This window comes from Diospyros lotus, chromosome 7 (assembly GCF_014633365.1).
Source record: "Diospyros lotus cultivar Yz01 chromosome 7, ASM1463336v1, whole genome shotgun sequence".
NCBI lineage: Eukaryota > Viridiplantae > Streptophyta > Magnoliopsida > Ericales > Ebenaceae > Diospyros > Diospyros lotus.
The window spans coordinates 21,880,951-21,896,464 of record NC_068344.1 but is presented as its reverse complement, the minus strand read 5'-3'; the positions used below and the strand labels follow the sequence as shown (position 1 = coordinate 21,896,464).

At 35.1% G+C, this 15,514-nt stretch overlaps 2 protein-coding genes across 2 annotated transcripts; both read right to left on the bottom strand.

The window, feature by feature from the left end:
• Positions 1–345: 345 nt before the first annotated feature.
• On the bottom strand, positions 346–1,705 carry LOC127806651 (uncharacterized). The gene is made up of 2 exons (XM_052344068.1): positions 1,201–1,705; positions 346–1,096 (listed from the first exon to the last, which is right to left on the bottom strand). Exons 1-2 carry the CDS (start codon positions 1,255–1,257, stop codon positions 449–451), a joined length of 705 nt encoding a protein of 234 aa, XP_052200028.1. The 5' UTR covers positions 1,258–1,705; the 3' UTR covers positions 346–448.
• Positions 1,706–4,726: 3,021 nt separating this feature from the next.
• LOC127806793 (V-type proton ATPase subunit d2) lies at positions 4,727–14,619 on the bottom strand. Its single transcript, XM_052344308.1, has 10 exons — positions 14,277–14,619; positions 11,550–11,670; positions 8,214–8,321; positions 8,034–8,136; positions 6,715–6,795; positions 6,507–6,592; positions 6,325–6,384; positions 6,186–6,234; positions 5,582–5,716; positions 4,727–5,404 (listed from the first exon to the last, which is right to left on the bottom strand). Exons 1-10 carry the CDS (start codon positions 14,455–14,457, stop codon positions 5,273–5,275), a joined length of 1,056 nt encoding a protein of 351 aa, XP_052200268.1. The 5' UTR covers positions 14,458–14,619; the 3' UTR covers positions 4,727–5,272.
• Between the last annotated feature and the right edge of the window lie 895 nt (positions 14,620–15,514).

Genomic DNA, 15,514 nt, shown 5'->3' with positions numbered 1-15,514 from the left:
AAAGTGTGGGTGGAGAGGAAAAGGACACTTTGAATCCTGTTTTCCTTGTTCAATAAGAGAGGGGGACAGATGATCAATTTTTTATTCCTAAATATCGTCATCCCTATCGTATCATTGTGCAACTGGTTTGGGTATTCTAGTGGTGGGGATAAGTGAAGAAGAGGAAGAAGTAGGAAATATCATTGTTAAGTGGGTATTCTAGTATGTATCATTGCGATTTGTGAGGGAGGAGGTAGTCGCAGTGCACTCACTGCCAGGCCTGGCCTGGCCTGCCACAAATTTCCGAATAGACATTTCATGATCTCCCCAATCCAGATCCAGATCCAGCTATATCGTAGAAAAACCCATCCATTTCATGGTCATTTATCATTAATTTGCCTTCTTTGGCATGAGAACAAAAGATGAAAGATCACCAAAACCATAATTTTAAAACCAAACTAAACTCACGTTACCAATTACCATTACCATTAGACATTACACTACAACTCCGCTCTTTTGATTGAAACAAACAATTATCTGAGCTCACACAAGAATCCTGCTTCAGAAGCTTCGGCGAATATATGGTCACCGGCGGGATCTCCGTGCAGCTTACCGGCGGCGGCGGCCGCTGCCACTGCGGCAGCGGCCCCGCCAGCATCAGCGTCTGGAGCAGAGGCCCGGACTCCATCACCGCCTGCAGGAACTTTCCGTTCTCCGGCAAGGCCTTCTTGGCCGCCAATCTTTCTATAACTTCTCCCAGCTGCATTGGCAACGGCGACGGCGATGGTGACGGCGAAGGCGACGGCGACGGCAGTGGCGGGTCAACGTTCTCGTTGGAATCCGAGGTCGACGAAGACCCGTTGTTGGACTCTCCCCGCCTCAAATCTTCGCCGGGGGCGGCAGTCGCCTCGAGCTGCTGTTGCAGCACGGCTTTCTCCATTGCCAGTCTCCGGCAGATTGCTTGAAGCTCGTCTCTCTCGCTGACTGTGCTCATCAACAGGTCTTTGAGGAAGGCCAGTTCATCTTGTTTTCTAGCGATTTCTTCTTGAGCAGACACGATTGTTGTCTCCAAGTCGAGTGTGGTGTAGAGGAGGGATTGCTTTAGCCCTTCAATTCCCTGCCAAATGCAGAATTCAGTCATTCAACCAACCAACCAACCAACAATGCACATTGGTTTTGGGCGGGTGCGGTGCGCGTGCTGAAAGAGGAGAAATGATTTACCTCGTCCTGGAAGTAGCAACCCCAGCTGAGACTCAGAGGACTGCACTGATCTTCCATGGTTCTTTCTTCAGTCTTTTTCCAAGTCTCTCAACAGCTGTGGTGGTTTAACGTAATGGGACGTTTAGAGCACAAATGCTATGCAAAGACAAAAGGGCTTGAAATGGGCATCATAGTGGATATGCTTCGTATATTTATAGGTACATATATATATGCATGAATTGTGCGGGACTCATCTCAATCAATCAAAAAGGTGAAACCAAAACGCGGCTAGAGATCAAAGTTTGGGGCTAAAACCCCTTCAGACCGCACCCTCCTTTTTCTCGCATCAATTTTGCTTTAAGAAGGCGCGTGCACGTGCACGTGCGCACATGCAAGACATTCTCCTTCCGGACTCTTCCTAAATTTAATTCATGCTTGTCAATTTCAATTTCATATATCCTCCACTTAATGGTATTATTACTACTATTTCCATCACAAATTAATACTACATATATTTAGTATAATTTACCTTTATTTGGGGTCACTCGTGCTCTTGATTCTGGCAAAAAAGATAAATTATAAGTGTGAGAGTTTGTCTTACTGTGCAAAACGAGAATTAAACTCATGACCTACTAGTGCGAATTCGACATATTGTTTGACCGACCACTCGACCTATACCTTGGGGGCATTTTACCTCTACTTGTATCTTAGTAGTAAAGCCAAAACTCAAAATTTTAAAACTTTTAATTGGTCTCCATGAAGTGCAAATCTCATGTATGATTGTCACTTGGTATCAATATCAATGTCGTCTTAACAACATTTGTGGCCATGGGCAAAATTTAATTTAGTGGTTTTTTAATAAAATAAATAAATATTAAAAATTATTTAATTTGCTTTTTAAAATACAAAATTACTAATTAAATTTTGTATTCAAATTTAAAAAATAAATATTTTTCAATTGACAATATAGACAAGAAAAAAAGATATAAAAATATAAAAATTAAATAAGTAAAAAAAATGAAGAGTTTATAGGCAGGTCTGTAAATTAAAAATTTACTAATTTATTTTTATTTTTTTTAATACCCAAATCAATTCAAATTCTCTAAACAAAATTTTCATCGTTCAAAAAATTATTTTATCAAACTATCTACTTAAACTAATACCACTTATCTTCTTCTTTTTTTGTTATGTTACTAGTTTATAGTTCATTATTTATTATATAATATTAAAAAATAATCCATAAATTTAAAAAGTTAGGGGCTCCTCATTTAAATAATATCTCACTATACATTATTCTAATATTAAAAAATAATATGTAGACTTGAGGAGTTGAGGGTCTCTTCCTTCAAATAAAATAACAAAATAAATAGAATATAAATTAAAAGAATTAATAATTTTGTATCTCAAAATATTAAAAAATTAATTAATAATCAATTTTGAAGCCCCACTTTCTTGGGAGCCTTAGGTGGCCTATGCCTTGAGTCAGGCGACCGATATTATGTGATACCAATAACAAATATAGTATCTCATAGATAATTATGTCTAAATTTAAGTGATTCCTATTATCCATCAAATCTAAGAAGACTCAAATCAAATAATATATAGTTGTACACCTAACTTACTTAACATTTGAAGAATATTACAATCACCTAACTAAATTTGATCAAAAAAATATTTTAAGGAAAGAAAACTTATGAATTAGACCAATAATATAACCGTAATTAACGTCTCCTGTAGAATTAGTGTGTTTTTACATGCAGAGTTGTGTCCAAGTAAATATAATTTTGTGGGTATTATTATATATGCAATTAATTAGGATTAGGGCTACATAATTTGTAACTGTTTTTAATAATGGATTTGAAGTGGGGACTAAAAATCCGTTAAAAGATCCCCCGATGAAATGATTAAAGGAGGCAAGTGATGGGGGGTTCAACTTTTCATGTTTTAGGTAGATGGTATGTGCATGGGGGGGGGGTGACGGGTGATGGGTCTTCCTTTTTGACTCTATAAAAAGCAATTCCTATGGAGGAGGGAGGACTTGATGGCAATTAAGGGAAGAAAATTTTGGAGAATTCGGTGATTTGACATTATTAAGCCTCACTGAGGATTCATATCATCCACACTGCTTAATCAATTTCTTTTTCTTTTAATATTTATATATATATATATATATATTGCAACAAATACACTCCCATCCATCACTTTATATTTATTAATTATCCAGGTGGTGATAAAAAATTAATATTTTGCATTTGTTGTAATTAAAAAAAATGCAAGTTCAAATTGGGGAAATAAATTTTTGATAAAATAAGAATAAGATGATGATCCTCTTATAACAAGAATTCTGAGGTTATTTTTTTTATTATCGAAATAATTAATTAATATATATATATATAAATAAATTTTAAATTTGCTTACAAATACAAAGACAAATCATCCCTTAGTTGAGGTAGCGTAAGATGTCTGTAGTAATGAGAGAGAGAGAGAGAGACCCGACCCACCCATTGCTACGGAGGTTATTAGTCAAGTACACAGGAAGGGATAATGGTGTAGGGTCGTGATGAAGGGCTTTTGGACAACAAAGTGCTAGTTTGAAGGGAATTAAGGGTTTTCATTTTTTGACTAAAACTCTCTCTCTCTCTCTCTCTCCTAATGCACAAAACGCGTTTTCATAGGCACCCACCCCCCACCCCCACCCCCTTTTTCCCTTCTCAAATCTGTCTTCCACCGTATCTATCTATCACAATTCACATCCGCATCCACACCCATTTCTACACGACTTTTCGTACAAACACAATGTCCTCCTTTTGTCGCTTATGACGATTTTGGAGAATTTTCTTCTTTTTGATGTATGTGCTATGCTAATTAATAATTATTGGACTAAATTAAAAAAAAAATTATTCATTTTAAATAATGGCAAGATATATTTATAAAAGGAGGTCCCCCTTCTCCCCAGACTACGGCCTGATATTTCTGAAAATTCTTAGTTAATGCATCGCTATCACTGTTTATGTTTAACACTCGAAATCAAAATCTAGGACTATCAAGTTCCTGATATATTCTTCCACCGTTATGTGAGATTGAGAGATGGGGGTGTTCCTGATGGAACGTCATCTAAACAAAAAAAAAAATCTTCTAATTTAAAAAATAAAAAAATTTCACCAATAATTTTCGAGTGAATTATCAAAACATATTTTACAAGATAAATACATTCTTGAATTAACAAAAAGTGTTACATTGAACAAAATAAAAATAAAGAAAATGAACCACAAAGGCCCAGAGTACTAGAAATAAACCTGATATATATATATATATATATATGTGTGAAAAATTACCCTTACAAAATTATTCATTCAGGTTAGATCTTAAAGGTAGATAAATTTGAATATCTTTTTTTTTTTTTTTTTTGGCCTTTACATACATTCAACAATTTTAGCTTGAAATCAAGTGCTTTGGATCATTTGTCTGTATAGCATACAAAACAAGGGGACAGCAGGATTCATTTTGTGACACTTTTTACTAACATCCGCTTGCATGCCAGAGAATATAAAACAAACGTAAACATCTCTATCCTTAAATAACACAAAGTGGAGGAGCTTCCAAATCCATTTGCATGCTCAACTCCACATCATAGTTTCTGCCACAATCACTAGGCATTGTATAGCTTAGCATAGCAACAAGCACCATAATTACATAAGACTATCTCAGCCTCACTTTCAAGTGAGCTTCATATCACTGTCAAAAGGATTGTGACAAACATGAATCAATGGACCCTTCACACTCCAGCAGCAGTCAATCAACAAAACGCTCCAGTAAATACTCGAGTTCAGGAATCACAACTTCCTCCTTCGATGATGATATCGACAAACTTCCCTTTAACCAAAACCTAAAACCAGATATTGATACACTTATTCGAATTCATATTCAACATACACTGATGAACTTGCATGCAATATTTCTCTCCAAATAACCAATTAACATATGGATAAAACTTATTCCAGGAACTAGGGCATCCTGCAGGGATCAAAAGATTTCTTTTCTTTTTTTCTTTTTTGGGTGGGGGCGGTGTGGTGTGATTTAAGGGCTAGGTGAACTAAAATATGAAGACAACACTGTCATGTACTCGAGACTTCTGGTTCTGAGCCACACATTCCGATATCCACATCAGGTTCCTGATCTCCTGCTCCCTCAACCTCATGTATCCAAAGAACACGCCATAGTGAAACTGCAAGCTCAAAAAGGAAACCAATTTACTTCATCACCCAAGCGATCTTGATGAAAGAACTGAATTCAATGTCAATCAAAATTGGCTAGAATGTGAATCATCTATTTGAACTTCTGAAAGGAACTGAATGCAATCAGCATATCCTCTAAACATTATCTTTCTCTCTAAAATACAGACCTGTTGCTCAAATGCTAAGCAAAGCCTCTTCACCTCCTCTTCATAGAATCCCTTGTCAAGCATCTGGCTCTCTCCATAGGATAATTTGGCAAACAAGGGCTGATAAGGGGGGTATTTTTCCATCACAGAACGAACCTATTGTAAAAGAAAAGATAAGAGCATCCTATTTAGTCATTTAAAGGAATCCTTTTTCCCTGATCTCAACAAACTCCAGGAGGAGAGAGATTTTGAAGAAGAAAAAAAGAGGCGGAATAAAATTTCTGTAAATATCAGTCTCAAATTAACCAGTAAACAGAAAGAACATCCACAACCAAAGGCCAAACATGCTGATGGTATAATTAGCCCATATTTGTTCAATAGCTGGAATGATAACTTGCAGTATTTTCTGGCTAAATTATGGGGTCATGTATTACAATGTTTGTTAACCAGCCAACAAACTTAAATGTATGTTAGAACCAATTCATTCTATTGTTCAGAGAACAAAAATTTAGAACCTCAAAGACAATGTCTTTTATTAATACCTGAAGGGGGAAAAAATACTATATTGCATAATATTAGAACTAGAAGCAAACCATAATATGCATAATTAAGAAAAGAGAGGAACCTGATCTACGTCCTCACAGACAGCAAGCTCTTCATGACCATAGGGGTAACTGTTTCACACAAATAAACTGCTGTCAAAAAGACGCTTAAAGAATATGAAAAGCAGGAATAGGAATAACGTTTGAGTAGAAGAAGCTTACAGCAAGCCAAAACTCGAGTATAACTTCTTGCGGTCATCTCGAGTAAGCTCAGTGCCAATGCTACAACCAAATACATGCCACAAGAAAAATGAGTTACTAAAAAGAACTAAACTGACTGCCATCTATTGCAAAATAACTGAAAAGTAAAACCAAGAGGATAAAATTTTAGACAGTGAAAGCACCTGTTTATGGTGATATTAACAGCTCTTCTGTCAGCCTCAAAGGCAAGGAGGTCAGACATTATCTCTGCAGTGGCACCACCAAGTTTCTATTTGAAAAGATGGCATTAGAATTGAGTAGAAAAGAAAAGAAAAGAAAATGGAAATAAAATTTGATCCATTTACAAATGGAACAAAACAAGCATCTAAATATTGAGAATTTAACCCTAACCTGGCAAAACCTGTAGAAATCCTCGAGGTATGCCTTGTAAAGAGTATTTCTCATTATCTCAATGTTCATGTCATCCAAGTCCTGCATATGATACACGCAATTATAAAGGAGAAAAAACATGATTTCTAACAGTGGATCTTAATATAGTCAAGTTCATATGATTTATGTAGATGCAAACCCAGTTAATATAGAAGATGGAGAAACTACTATTGAGGGCGACTGGATGAACCTTATGGCAGCAACAGTGAGGCTGCTCCTTCATGACAAGGTCACAGGTTTGAGTTGTAAACAGCTTTTTACAAAGCAATGGTAAAGCTACCCAGGAAACAACCCTCTCTCAACCCTCACAAAGTTGGGAGCCCCATGCACTGCAGACACTCAGGGAAAAACTGCCATCTACACTCTGATTATGCAAAGCCTATATCAGAGCTCTTCTATACACTAATAATAGCATAACCAAAAGTTTAGATGGAAGTCAACAGAAGAGGCTGTGCTTTTTATCTTTTTTCCCCTCAGTTAAACAGGAACACTGCAAATCCACAAGCTACATAATATGGACCCTGTTAAATACAAAAAGTACCCACGTCGGACACTCTAATGCTTAATTAGGGTTTGAGTTAACAGTCCAGCATTTGCAATTGGATATCCTACCCATAATTATGGATACTGCACAGTACCGGCCAATGTTCTGACCTCATTCCAGTATCCTACCCTGTGAACTCCATCCCAGTTTTGGTATGGGATGTTACCAGAGGAAGCAGCCAGTGCCCACAAAGATCGGCATACTGTCTAGTATTTAAAAATCTCACAATTAACACTCAGCGAAATCAAATCCCATTTTATCTCTATCTCTCTGGTGTCATCCATCTGGTTAATTTTTTCTTTTTCTTTTTTTTTTCTATTCTTCAAACTACAGCTTCAGTCTCCATTGACCTTACAGCACCGTGGTCTTTTTTTATTATTATTTTTGATTTTTTCATTCTTTGTTTTCAACACTATATACAATTGCTCTCTATGATATTTACCATTAAATTTCTTTATTCATTGTTCTTAATAATTTTTTTTCAGACCATAAATCTGTTTATGGAGACCATTAGTTTTTATAATGTTGATCATTACTCTTGATCTATAAAAACAAAGAACGATTTTTTTTAAATCTGCTAATGCTCTTCATAAGTGGCTTTAAGAAATTCTCTCTCCAGAAAACATATTTTCTTGTGAAGTCAGAAGCAAATCTCTTCTCATGCATAAGTGTACAGATAATAATCATGACCCAAAAGAATAAAAATGAAAATAAAAACATAAGAAACACTCAGTACCTCAGATGCGATACACTCAGAGAAGTATGGAGCCAAAGGAGTGTCAACAAGGACCAGTCGATATAGCTCTTGCATATTCTGTGCGACTGCTAGAGTAGCAATACTGAGGAAATAATTTAAGAAAGCATTTTCTTGTTAGCAATTAAATCAAAACCACAAACATGCAATAAGAAACATTACCTGTCAAACATGCCCAAAGGATGGCATTTCTCTAACAGTTCCTGGACATCTCTTTCATGCAAGGTTCCAGTAACAATCAGTACAACATTGTCAATCATGTGACCATATCTGTACAATATGCATAAATATTAGGTTCTCCAGAAAAAAATTGGATGACTTATTCCCCTGGCTATGACTTATGAACAATCCAAAAACATAGAAGTAAATATTTACTATTATCCAGTCCAGAACAAGTGATGTACATATTAAACAAGATCAATTTGCATGCAGGCATGCAAATGAAATATAAGATTGAGTTCAAGCAAGATTTCAGGACAACGAACTGAAGACTCTGGATGAATTTGTTGGTCTGTCAGAGTTGCTAAAGCTTAAACCTTAAGTGTGATGCAAGAAACAGAGACAAGAATGGGACAGGTACCACATGATTAGGCATGCCAATATAAGATAATGACAAAACTTGTATCTTCAATGAAAAATGTTTTTACTTCCAGAAAACTTCTTAGACTTGTCAAAAGCATCAATCTTCAGGTCAGAACCTGGTCCACATGTCAAACAAAATGTGGATCAATGGAAAAATTTAAATCCTATAGGGGTGTTTCACAGATTGTCCAATTTTGCATTTTCAATCTTCAGTTTTGGTGCCACCATACCAGAGTAACAATAGTAATCAAAATTTCTTTGTTTATTCCTGTGTCGAGAATCACAAAACTAATATTCTTGTAGCTTCTTAAAATTGATTGCTCGTTGGAGTCATATTCTTGTACTTTGTCTGATTGTTCAAGGGAAAACTTAGTCCATACTTAGTCTGATAATTTTTTTGAACGCCAATTCCTGAACAAGAACAAGCACTGGCAGTTAATCACTATAGGTCTTGGGTCCAAGAAAAGTAGACATATTTCTTGATGTGCCATGATACATATTCCTTTCTTCAAGCCTATTGTTTACACACTTTTATTACCTCTTCTTGCTGCTGTATTTATGCGACTGTGCTTTCTAATGACACCTAAACATGGTTTTCTGGTCCTTTATAGAAAATATATTCCACAGATAATTGTAATCAATCTCTTATCACATAGGGACAGGACAATACTATTTTATTGCTAGAAGTATGGAACTATGGATTATTGGAAGGAATAAGACATTTTTGGATATTTCCTTCCACCCAGCAATATATTGTTACTTATTTCAAAGGAATTGTTGAATTCCCTCCGTGTTTCTTTTTCTTTTTTTTTTGGAAGAAAAACATCCTTTTTCTTTTGCCCTGTTTATGAATTACTTTTTGTTTTAGACAGTCTGTTCTAATACTTTTTGACCTCTTTTATACACAGTTTTGCCCATAAATGGTGTTATTTCTTTTGTTGATATTTTGTTAAAACAAATAAAAAATCAATCTAGTTTCGGTATTGGCAACCAGTATTGATGCAGGTAGCCTTGAACTTTACACTTGACGTCCAACCTTTTGCCATGGCAGAAGAGCATAGTTTCATGTAATTTCTTGAATAACCTGGATTCCACCCTGCTTCCAAATATTGGAGCTAGTGTTTAAACCTAGGTAGATTGTTGCTTTGTAAACAGCAATAACAAAAACTGACAACAAATAAATACTACAAATTTTTATGCTTTTCCACATTGACAGGGCACTAGGAAATGCTTTTTCTTATAAATTTCACTTTCTAAAATGGAAACTGCCAAGCTCAATAGCGCGTGCTTGTAACCTAAGCAGGGCCATTAAAGTGGTTGGATAAGTTAAACAAAGTAGAAAAATGAAAAAAAAAAAAAGGCAAAAAAAAAAGGCTTAGACAACTAATTCTAGCTCTCTTTTTTTTTTCAGTTTTTCAGCAAACGTGAAAATGCTTGATAAATAAAATGGCATGTAGCTAACTAGATATTACATGTCACAGTTGTTCTTCCTTAGTTAAGTTTCTTGTTTTGCAAAACTTACACAATTACATATGGCTAAATTTGTCAAAAAAAAAAATCATTTTATTTAATTTTGTTTATTTTCTTATAAACTTTGCCTAAGGATTGAGTAATTTCATCAACGCTTCTTGTATTGCAGGTTTCTCTCCTCTTTACAGGTTGTCCCAAGCCTAGATAAAGGATAAGGGTCGCATTAAGTAGCTCACAACCACCATAAAATTTGTTGGATAAAACATCATGAGAATAGATAACCCCACCTAAAGGGATTTAGGCATGTTTTATTATTGTTATTGTTGTAGTTTAGATTTTCATTTTTTTTTATGTGTATTCATCTTTCATTTTGGTTTAAAAATAAAAAATTAAACACATTATTTAATAACTTTAATTTGTTTCCAATTTTGATTTTAAGCTTTTAATTATTTTCTTCTTTCCCTTTTTTCTCCATTGCCAATCAAGTCACAAGAGGCTGGTGAGCCTCATCATCAGCCTCCATCTTGAGAGTTGATGAGACTCTTACTCCAAGGAACTCCTTTAGAGACAAAGGTTGATAGCCTTAGGAGTATGGGGGAGAGAAAATATAAACAAAATAAAGGTAATCCTGACAACTCCTTCTGTGACCTAGGTTGTTAATGACAGGAGAGCAGGAGTGGAAAAGAAAATAAAAAATGAAATGAAAAATGTGGAATTTCCTTTTTGTTGTTTTGATTTTTTCCAAAATATTTCAAAATTTTTTAAAACAAAAACAACCAACCAAATGTCATTTCCTGTTTTCATTTCCAAAATAACTAAAAAAACAAAAAACTGAAAATGGAAACCCTAGGGCCCTTAGAAGTTGGAGAATATTGGGCATTTCTTTGCATAAATGTTCAACTAATAATCAATCATTGCAGGAGACCAAAAAATTTTACGAAGCTTCCAAAGCTCCCATGGGAATAGATCTAGTTAACAAGTTATGATAAAGCTAGCACATTATTCAAGACTCAAGCTTTTCCCCCTTTATCTAAAATGGAGTGGGGGAGGAGTTCACAGGCTCCAGTAGGGGCTATTCTTTTGTTCTTCTTTCCATCAGATTACTTAACTAGTAATGGTGGGAGACTATGCAGGACCTAGGAGGAAGCATTTGAGGTTAATGGGGTTAGAACTCAAGACCCCATACAAGACCTATATGCAGTTATAAAAATATAGATGATGGTTATGCACAAAGATGCAGATACCTTGACTGCAGTAGCAACAACAATAAAAGACGCCCATGCATTAAAATTTTAAATAACCTCGAGAAACTGCATGTAGTAACTATTTTGGGAAATACCAAAAATAGAAAAAAGAACAAATAGCAGAGTCTAGGTCTCTGAAAAGTTAATTATCAACTTCAAAAAAGAAATTTTGGCACTCTTGGAAAGAAAAAAATCTACATACGTGATATATTCTAAAAAGGTTGACAATGGCTCTGTGGCTTGGCATAGCATGTGCTTGTACTCATCAACCAGTTTAAGAGTGCATTTCTCCACAATTGTAGTTGTGTGCAACGGGGAAGGTTCTGCAAGAAAATTAAAACTGTTATAATTAGTTCATAAACTAAAACTACGAACTTATCTGTGAACCATCCAATCCACATAACAAGCTCTGCAAACATGTGACACCACTAAGTATGTTTATGACCTTTTATGGACCAATGAAGACAAAAGTAACTCATTTAGCCAGAATTATTCAGGATATACAGGAGATACAGTTGAAGACTAAAAAGAGATGGATTTGGTCATAAGCAAAGGAGCCAGAATGTGCACACGCACAGATGCTAGGGTGGCGCATGGATGGCTACAACCTTTGTTGGCAGACTTGCAAGACTGAGTGCATGTGTGAGTGCCGCCCACTTTGCCCCCTAAATTCTGAAAAGCAATTTCTCTTCCGATTTCTCTAGACACCATGCAAAAGATCACTGATGCACTCAATCACTACTCGGGCCAAGCTAACCATTGGATGCTCACAACTTTCAATCTAAGTCACTTCTAATTAGCAGGAAAATTAACAAACCCATTACCCAGCAGGGTAGGGTAATTAGCAGGAAAATTAACAAACCCATTACCCAGCAGGGTAGGGTTAAAAACCAACAGCAGAGAGGCTCCACAGCAACAGGAGCCACAAAGACGATTGTAGAAAGATACCTAATATTAATGCAAAGAGATTCTACTACATTTTTTCTGCCTCTCCACCTGGGAGAATGTACAGAGACATGATATGACACAATAAAGAATGAAATAAGGAATTATACACAGTGGGTGACATTACCATGTATTCTACATGTAAACATATATTTTTTTTTTATTTCAATCCATTTATGTCCTCTCAATGAGTATGAATGAATATACATATTAGTTCTGGAAATTAACTATGTGCTTATTTGGAATTTACACAACAACATATCAACCTTTTATCCTATTATGTAAGGTCAGTTACATAATTCTAACTCACCAATTATTTCTATTTGTGACCTTATCTTCTGTAAGACCTTATAACTCATATGTTTCCCAGCAAGGTTTATGTAATCATCCTCTCTACCACTTTTTTTATGAAGTTTTTTTGTAGCTGAAGGGTTGTCGAGTTCATTTATTTATTTATTTTTTTGGCTCAGTCTCTACCTCTTTTACTAGATACTTATGTCTGATGTCTATTGGTCTTCTTCTCACATAACAAAACCACCTTAATCATGTTTTGCACATTTTATCTTCAACACAAACCACTCTGATCTTATTACAAATAGTCTCATGTCTAATTTTATCTTTTATTGTATAGCTGTACATCCATCTTAACATCATTATCTCTGTTATGCTCATATTTTGCAAATATTGGTGCTTCACTGCCCAATATTTTGAGCATACAAAAAAGTTAGTTTGTAGCTATCTTATAAAATTTTTCTTTTAGCTTTAACAAAATCATAATATTAGATAAAACACTAGGTGCACTTATTCATTTTAACCATCTTGCCTTAATTATATGGGTAATATCCTCATTAGTCTACCCATCTTTTTGAATGATTGATCCAAGATATCTAAATTGATCATTTCTTGGTATGAATTGATCTTCAATTTTTACCATAACATCATTCACACTTAATATTTTTACTACACTTACATTCCATATATTCAATTTTCAATACAATTAACTTAAAACTTCTACATCCTAAGGTGTTTCTTCATATCTTGTGCTTAGTTGCATGCCTTCTTTTGTTTCATCCACCAGTACAATGTCATTTGCAATAGCATACACCATTACTAGAGAAAATAGGTAACGGCTTACAGCATATCCTTGATGTAATCCTAGATATGGAAGTGACTTGAAAAAAATAAAAAAATCAAAGTGTTAAAAATTTGCTTTTATACTTTTGCTGCTTGAAAGGAAGGGAAAAAAAAGTCTTCCAAACATCTCTGTACTAAAACAAACATAAAAAAGGCTGAAAAAGATCTTCCAAATGTTCCCTATTTAATCAATTTCATAAGCTTACCATTCACAATTATACAATGAAAAGATAAATCATTCTAATTATGCCATGCTATTCTCTCTATAGACCTTTTCCTACAAGTTTTCAATAGCTCCAACCACATATGAAGAACAAATTATTAGTAGTGAATGTTCAATATTAAACTTCTCTTATCATTTAGTAATCAAAGGAGTCTAATGAACCAAAAATTTTGGTCCGTCCTAAGAAAAGACAGAAAACATAAACAGAAGAATGAACAAAAACCCACCAGTTTTACAAACTACAACTTCATGCATATACTTGCAGATAAAAGTTTCGACACAGGTTTACAAACCAAACACATTCTTCGCGCTCTAGATCCTGAAATAGCCCGGTGAAACGCGTAAATCCAGTCCCTCTAGATGAACTCAATCCAATTTAAAAACACTTAATTCCCTGATCCTCTATTGTGAAGCTCAACACAAAACCAACTCAGATAAATTTATACTTCTCACATTGCTTGAATCAAAAGCTCCAATATCTATTGAATTTACATGAATCGGTACAGAAAATCTTTACTAGAGGTCTCAATTACACATCCAGAACTTGAATGGACATAGTGAAACGCAGAACTTATATAATAGGGGTAAAGCAATTACATAGAATAGAGAAGAATGAGGAGCGCTTACCATTCTGGAGGTAGGGACCGTACTCGGTGGCAGAGAGGTGCATCTTGATGTCGTCTAGGGTTTCGCATTGGCAGAGATTGTTGTAATCGGCGGCGGTGAGCAACCCCGACCGGTAGCCCCGGACGATGGCCTCCAGGTAACCTCCGTGAATGTTGAAGGTGAGTGCTTCGAATCCGTACATCTTCTCGCACGGAGAACAGATCCCGATGCCCAAATCCTGGACCTGGAGGAATCGATCAGAGAGAGAGAGAGAGAGAGGAGGCGGGGGGGAGATCGTGATTCGTGGATGGACGACGGTGAGCCCTGATTAAAAAGCAGGACCCGGGACTATTTTACCCGTATATCCGGATACAAACTGAAACTCGCAAATATCCGGTTTACCTATACCAAGTTACGATTTGTTTTGGTCAGTTTACTTTTTGCGTAAATTTCAAAGACGACCCTTGATCTTTGTCTAAATTATATTGATCACTTTCATATTTTAAAAAAATAACACGAACCTCCCTTATTGTTAACTAATCACTAAATTAACCATTTTACTCCTGAATTAAACTCCATCTTTTATCTTTATATTTCATCTCTACTCATACCTTTTCTCTCTTATTACTCTCTTTTCTTTTACTATTAAACTCGAACTCATTTTATCTCTTTGAGATGGTACCAATACTATTACCATCGTCGTCATCGAAAAATTGTCATTTCATTCTAATCTCATTCTCTGTTATTTTTTTTATTGTTCCTTATTTATCTCTTACTTCATTCTTTTTCACATTCAATAATGTCATCTTCTTTATTGTTCCTTATTTATCTCTTATTTCATTCTTTTTCACATTCAATGATGCCCAAAACATATCGTCACTTGATGTCTTATTGCAATCAATGGGTTGCAACCATTAATTTGTCACTAACAAACAATGACACTAGGTGAAAATAAAGAAAGAATAAGTAAAATAAAGTAAAGAAAGAAGAAAAAAGATAGACGATCAACCTACTTGTAATTGTTGCGTAAGGATAATAATTAATACTCACTAAAACCCTACCATAATGGGAAAGATTTAGGTATTAAAAAATATCTACATGGAGGATATGTGTAAAATATCTAAAATATCCACAAGATACAGAAAAAATGATGGTGATTAAGTCATCTACTCATACCGTACCTTGATATTACTATATATGTTTTATCTAATTATATATTAAAATTTACATAATAAAAAAAATCTAAATTAAACATATTT